Genomic DNA, 7584 nt, shown 5'->3' with positions numbered 1-7584 from the left:
AGCATATTCCATCTAGAGAGAGACTGGAACAACAGATCCTTCTTTGGCTGACAGACAAAGCAAAGTTCTGTGAGATGAGAATGAGGTGGCACAAATACTTTTCTTCACCTCTCCCACCACTTCTTTCATTGAGTCATATCCCACCAAGATCACTACATACCATCAAGATCAGAACAAATCTCACTGTTAGAATCATTTTAACAACATCCAACTATACTGCAAGCAAATGCATACTCTGAAGAGCCTTTAAAGTGTTTCAAAACTTTCACTGATGGAATACTTACATTGACACCTCATGGCAACTGTAATATCAATATTGATTCTTAACTTACTGGAAAGAAAAAAAAGGCAAAGAGCTAATAAGTAACATTGAGTACAAGTATCAAGAGATATATTACTAAAATTCTCAGATTACTTGCAGACATACATACAAAACCCCAAAAATTTACACCAATAAATATAAACTTAAGCTGGTTAAAATTTGGGTGAACCAAGATGGACTTTTAATTATTAAAGCACTGATGACCACTCCTAACTTAAGAGATAAAAGCATTAGATCTCTCTGCTGGCCCAAGAGTTAGTCAGACTCTTCTTTAGAATATATAGTTGGCAATATTTTACACATCTTTTTTTTTTTTCCCCCCCACACAACTACAACAGTGCAATAAATTCCACAGAATAAAGTGGATCAGAACAATGTAGAAGTTACAAATCTAAAATGGAGTAAATATACGAGCACCTTCCTCCTATTTTGTCCTTAAGACAGGCCATTGTACTTATTGTACTTCCAATTCTAATCAGGATTCCTCAGGACAGTGACATTCAGGATCAGGCTGAGAAGTTACTAAAACCAGGTCCCAGAAAATGCTGCCATGTCATAAGGATCGTTGGTTTTGCTAGCACTGCTTCCAGAAAAAGCTCTTTTCTCAGAAATGCTCCCATATTATAATAGCAAAATGCCTTGTATGTTAAGATCCCAAATGTTTCCATCACAAGGGGAGGTGAAACATAATTCTTCCCATCAGGGGAAAAAAAAAAAAAAAAACAAACCCCCAAAAAACTATCACACCAGAAGTCTGATTGTGTGGCATTCACCAATATTCTGGGTGTTTCCTATAGCTTTTCATATTAGTTTCATGGACGTGATTTAAACTATAATGAATAACTCCCCTCACTATAGTCATATAGTCCTATCACTTCCAGGGAGCTTCTTCTGGGAACTTAGCTGCCCACAAACAAATCACATGAGCAAGGGATTCAACACTGGCTCGCCTTGGGCTCAGACATGGGCAGTTAGACAGGAGAAAAGCAGTTAAAGTGATACCAATCTCCATTGGTTTAAATTGTCACAGAACTGCAGGCTGAGTGATTAGCCCACAATCAGACTGGAAAATCTGCAGCAGCACATCTCCCAAATCCCATTAATAGTCTCTTAACCACTACCTTACCCTTCCTGTGATGGCTTCACGAGGGAAATAACCCACTTTAGCAAAGACCTAAATGTGAAACTCCCATCTATCTGAATGCATTTACCCTAACTTCAGTATTTGATGCATATCCCTTAAATTTCTCTTTTTATTTTTTCATTACAGAAACCTTTGGTATTTCTGACATACAAGACACAAAATTAATATATCTAACTTCAGCTTGTTACCACAGCAACTAGTCAAACAGCTTTTAAAGTTATTTCAGTTCCAGACACATGATATTTAAAGGTGTTCAGTGCACAAAATCTCCATTTAACATCACATAGACTCATGGGTGCCTGACCACCTCAGGAAGAAAGGCGAACGCAGCCCAGACAAGCACATGAAACCAACAGCAAACACATCTTCTGCCGATCTTGGAGGCCGTAACTGGAGACAAGATCAGTAGCAATCTCCAGATAACGTAGTCAAAGTTCGGAGTGCTTAAGGTTCACCTCCAGCAGCGCAAAGTATAATGGCAATATACTAACTGTATAAACTAGAGAAAGCATCATGTGAATCTGGTGGATTTATATAGCTGATGCAGAGTTATATATTACAATGTCTTCTAAATTGTTAGCAAGTAATTCCTCAGGGGACTCCATCAAAAAACCTACACTATTTTGACTTCTTCGTTGACAAAAACCTTAATTTCTCTTCTTCATAGATTCCATAAAAGAAAAACCTCAAATCAATCAACAGAAGAAAAATCAAAGCCCTTTAATATTTTATTTTCAATTTCAATCATAAATTGCTTGAAAGTCACACGAACATTTTCAATCTATTCTGTCCTGAAATGCAGACAACTTGAATTTTAGAAGGAATTATAATCAATAAAAATTACCTAGTAAAATCCTTGTCTACTTCATATTCGTATTTCATCCATGTGTCCCGGTACACTGTGAACTCCATTATAGTCAGGAAAGCTATCGTTGTAAATGCTATCAGAGAAACTGAGTGGTCAAAAAAAAAAAAAAAAAAAAAAAAAAAAAAAAAAAAAAAAAAAAAAAAAAAGTTTAAATTGCAAGAAATATATTCAGAAAAACAAGCAGAAGAAAATTCTAACATTCCAGAATCTGAGCATTACCAGTGCAATATTGGTATCTTTGATTTGTAAATCCACAAGCTGCTCTTAGAAAAATGTTTTTCTGTCTACAGTATTTGCTTTTACCTAGGAGGGAAAAGGAACAAGTCCTACCTTTGCATCAAGAAAGAACTTTTTACATTAAGTACTGTCAAATACTAGAATGATGGGAAGGTTGTGAAATCCCTGTATGGAAGATGTAAGAACAGGCCAGATCCTCCTCCTCGTATAAAACAAAACGTCCACAAATCACTGCCAGGGACGGTCTAGGCAAACTCAATCCTAAATTCAAGCATGAAGGAAGGAGAAGGTGTACCTTGAAGTGCCTTCAAGCCTCCACTTGTCTACAACCTAAGTTGTTATAACAATTTTTTTATATCTAGTTTTAGAGCCAAGAAGCTAGCAGACAAAAGAAAGAATATGCACTTATATACACCGTCCAGACACAAAAAGGTGCCTCGATTATATTACTCGTGTATAGCTGCACAGTCAGGACTCCCACCCCAATATTTCAAACAATTCTCCCTCTGGCGATAAGCAACGTGCAGCTATCCATTCTACCAACAGCTAAAATAAGTGAAGAACTGATTTGAAATTATTTTTAGGAAGAAAACTAGTTGGTATATTTTAGTGGTATATGTGCCTCACTTAATTCCAAAGCAGCCTATTCATCACACTCGCAAAGCTGTACAATGCAAAGGTGAGCTTGTCCTGCCACACGTATTCAGAAGTATAGTAACAGATGTACAGAAGCACCTGCTACGCCCCTTTTATTAAATCATGGCTTTTGTTAAGTTGAAAAAAAAAGTCAGTTGTGGAGCACATTATTGACAATATAGATTTTCCACCTGCATTCTGTGGAGTATTTCTATGGAGTCTGTGAAGGGCAACTTGAAAAAAAACAAGCCTATCAACAACAGGCTTCAATTCACTACACAGTGGTCTACAGCCCAGAGGTGGCATCGGGGACATAAAGGCCCTCTCTTACAGGATCAGGAAGAAACATTGGCTGCAGCATTGACTGCTACATTGATCAGCAACATTTCCAATTCTAGCTTTCAACTGCATCTGTGTAACGATCATATACATGAAAACCTTCATGCCAATGCACACTGTGAAAGCAGACGCACACATCAGTTAATTATTCTGGCTATCAATTTGCTTCTGGAGCCCAGTAGGCCAGACTCACCCCAGCTATGCAATATGAAAGCTAGAGCCATACTGTCTCTCCAAACACGAGGAAACAATTAGAGCTGTAGCTGCTTTCTAGATAATTCTGAGCAAAAGTATTTGTGGATCTGATCAGGAAAATAATGTCTTGTAGAATTTCCAAAGACAGATCCCCTTTTCTGAAGGCTCTCCAGCCCCAGACCTGGAGTCTCAGCCCGTTTGAGCAACTGGTACTTCTTCTGCAATGGGTTTTAAGGCACTGAAAAGTGTGAGAATAGTCTTGGTATGTGTTGCATCCCTATCACACCAGAAAGTAAGCCTGGCACTTTAATCCTGAAGGAAACAGGAATACTGTATTTTATAATGGCATAGAGTAAGACAATCCTATACTGTCATTTATAAGGTTACTGGGATAAACCAAAGAATGCTACAGTAACTTTTGGTGTTGAGAAATCCTCAAGGTACCCTTTACCAAAGTGAAGTCCTCATGAAGGATAGCGCTATACTACAAAAAAGGAGTTTTTAAGCATTTATTGTTTTTCTAAGAATTACTATGTAAAAACAACTCACTTGCTTTCTCAGGAACTGGAACTAACATTAACAAAGAGTTATTTAATCAGCCCTTAGAGATTATTTCATATACAGTAATCCTTTAATTATTAACATTGCGATTCAGGAAACACAGCAAAGTAACACAGATCCTTGTGATATTTACTTCTACACAAGTGGCGTAATGACTTCAAAGGCTTATCTGTAGATTGCAGTTGCTTCTTGTACTTTTTATTCAACTGAGTTTCAGACATAATCGCACACAAGTGAGATTTTTGTACTCTATTTCAAGCTAACTGCTAGCAGTTTCCTATCTAACTGCAAACAATTCCAATAGCCCAAGAGATGAAGTTGCTATTTCCGGATCAGGCTACCTCTAACCCAACCCAACTTACAGGCATAATTTTCTGTTCAGATACACAGAGAAAAGGTACTTCTTACAGCTACAGCTTTTCGAGAGAAGCTCCAGTGACTAACAAGGACAGTACAAGCACATGTCCTGGAGTAAAGTGTTTGGTTCTTCAAAGGGCTTTCATTACTCTTAAAATCAACTACACCTTAAAGACAAAAAGCTTTAGAAAGCTGCTCTTCATCCTGATGCTTCATTTAGCCAGCTCTTAGACACCTCTGGAGAATGTTTTCCTCTTTTATGAAAGCACAGAGCTGAACCCAACCTGCATTTCAGCTCATGCTGACACAGTCTCACCCAGAAACCTGACAGAGAAACTGGCTTAGTGAGACAATTGAGAAAGTTTCATTACGGCCTTGGCACAGGTGCACTTCCAGTTGTAATCAGCTGGAATTTTTTACAGTGAACCCTTACCTGGGTGTGAGCCTCAGCAGTTTTACACAAAAATCTCCCTTGAGATGAGTGATGAATGCATCTACTTGGATAAGACACTATGTCTTTACTTGAAGGAGATGAGCTCTGTCAGTCCACAAAAGAAATCAAGAAACCAATTTTGTCTAGTTTCAAATGAACACAGATGCTGGTCTTCCTCCTATTGAACTTTCTGTTCCCAGAGCATGCTAGACTGAGCTAACAGCCAACGTGAATCATGTCAGCATCTCAGTAAGGCCTACCTGTGCCTCCGCTCGCTGAAGTCTCCACATAGCTTTCAGGAACCTTTGGAAAGGCATCCAATTCTTTCATCAAATTCAAGGTCTTCTTCCGATTCAGTCGCCTCATCTTCAGCACACTCCTCCACTTCCTCCTTCATATATTCCCTCTGATTTGAGAATAAATCGTTGCGATTAAAAGACACAAGCAATATTGCTCAAACTGACTGGCTATAATTGTAAAGCAAGACTAAAGTAATTAAAATCTAAGAAATATGTTTTCAAGAAACACATGCTAGACAACTGATGGTCACTCTTGCTTCAGGAAAACTGTTAAAAATTGGCCTGGACACTGCTGATTACATTCCAGCTGCATCCAGCGCATTCACCATTTAATTACTATGACTAATTTCTTTCTCAATTAAATTCTTATTGGTATCGGATATATTGAATTTTCAATTAAAAAAACCAAACTCAGTCCTGAAGTAAGCTTGCTAAACAGACCTGACAATGCATGGAAGTCACTGACTTAGCAGGGAATATCTAACAGGCTGCATATATTCGGGAGGATGTCAAACTGCTCTGGGCTCCTATATTCAGCCAATGTGGGCACACAATAGATGCTAAAGGGGAAAAAAAAAAGTGCATTTCACATTTTTACAGCTGTACAATTTGAGAGTCATAATAAAATTAGCATTTTTTCCCTCTATAAAAATGCCCCGCAAAGCAAATTAAGTATCAAATCCTAACTCCATCCTTCAGAATCCTTTTTGTCCATGACATGATCTCTGCTTCGCTTGGAGTCGTTGATACGTTAAGCAGCAGGACGCCGAGAGAAGCAGCCTGCCCAAGAAATACTGTCTTAAACTGTTTCCAAATCATGGAAGTACACTCACAACCCAGTCCTGCCAATACGCTGCATGTTTTAACAAGTTGGCGCTGCTGTTCTCCTCCTGAGGAAATGCTGCACTTTGCCCAGAATTTCTGAAGCTATGAAAACCATCTTGCATTTACCGTATTTTGAGAATGTGTCATATTATCATCCCCTATTTAAAGACGCCAAGGCAGGCAAGCTAACCTACACTGCCAACATGTGAGACAGTCCTCATCATCATCTCGTAGAAAAATCTGTTAACTCATCTCCCCTGCGTCAAGAGCACATCAAGTCTCCAGCGTGTCCTAGTGAAATTACTCAAGAGCTATTCCCTGCTCTGCCCCTGCCTGGTGCCGAGCAGGCTTCGTACTGTGCAATAACAGAGGAATAGGCTTTACTGGAAACGGAAGTTCACATGTGAAGAACCAAGATCTATGCCTGCAATTTCCTCACTACACAATTTCGCTTCAGACCTTAGTGAGAAGATACAGACTCTGCACTTGGCAGGAGCATCAGTCAAGTCAGCCTGCAGAGACCAACAAAATGATACTGTGTGTGTTGCAGAGGATTCAAAGAAGCCACAGTTAAAGTCAGCTGAGAAGATAGGTGCTGGAACAGAATTTCAGTTATACGGGGCGGGGTGTGTGTGTGTGTGTAAATCGGGGAAGCAAGATTACTATTAACCTTATTACACTACATAACTGTTTTAAAGAATTACCTCAACTCCACTCAGAGTAGCGTAAGGAAAAGCTGGAAAACTTAGGAGCACAGATATGGCAAAGCAGCTGCTTGGCCACAATGACGGGAGCCGTAACGTTCATTAGCACAGAGGAAACACGGGACAGGGCTGCCCGCTGCCCTACACAGACAGCACTGAAGTCAACTTCATTCTCTCCGTATCTTGCCTGCTACCACATGTAAAGAGGTACAAGATAAACCTGGAGAATTTGAGAGCACTTTACTAAAAGACTTCCTAAATCATCCTGCACCAGTTTGCAACCAATTTGTTCATTCGTTCCTTTAATCCCACATAAACATACTCACTTTCCATTACAAACCAAAACGGACATCTGATTCCTGCCCTCGCCCCCATCTCAACACACGTACCTCAGAAACAACACCAAGTATAAAATTTGGAATTCATTGCTACGAAAGTAACATCTTATGAATCCAAGAGCTAACTGCGTTGAAAAAAAACCTATTAGTACAAGCCAAAAAAAGGGAACAGCGTAGCGCAAACACCACCCTAGACCAGAGCGCCTGCTGGAAGCGACCCGCAACCCAGACCCACCTCAGGGGCTCGGGCAGTTTTGGCGTGCTCGGACAACTTGGGAGCGAAGCCGTGACCGGCGCCGGTGCGCGCCTGAACATGCGCACCCGCG

General features: G+C 39.8%; 1 protein-coding gene across 3 annotated transcripts in view; it reads right to left on the bottom strand.

Annotated features, from left to right (window-relative positions):
• ERGIC2 (ERGIC and golgi 2) overlaps positions 1-7578 on the bottom strand; it is a 27930-nt gene extending 20352 nt beyond the window's left edge. For 2 of the 3 annotated variants that reach the window (XM_035891667.1, XM_009636067.2), the window contains exons 1-4: positions 7494-7578; positions 5353-5498; positions 2311-2419; positions 285-331 (exon numbers count right to left, since the gene is read on the bottom strand). In XM_035891667.1, the coding sequence (XP_035747560.1) occupies positions 285-331; positions 2311-2419; positions 5353-5458 (262 nt within the window). In that variant the 5' untranslated portion in view covers positions 5459-5498; positions 7494-7578. Of the gene's footprint in view, positions 1-284; positions 332-2310; positions 2420-5352; positions 5499-5832; positions 5934-7493 lie in introns of those variants that run through there. The other variant, XM_035891666.1, reaches the window with a different exon arrangement.
• Between the last annotated feature and the right edge of the window lie 6 nt (positions 7579-7584).

The sequence above is a fragment of the Egretta garzetta genome, unplaced genomic scaffold, assembly GCF_000687185.1.
Source record: "Egretta garzetta isolate BGI_Z169 unplaced genomic scaffold, ASM68718v1 scaffold33, whole genome shotgun sequence".
Lineage (NCBI taxonomy): Eukaryota > Metazoa > Chordata > Aves > Pelecaniformes > Ardeidae > Egretta > Egretta garzetta.
The sequence above is the reverse complement of the archived record's forward strand: the minus strand, read 5'-3'. Positions and strand labels throughout refer to the sequence as shown.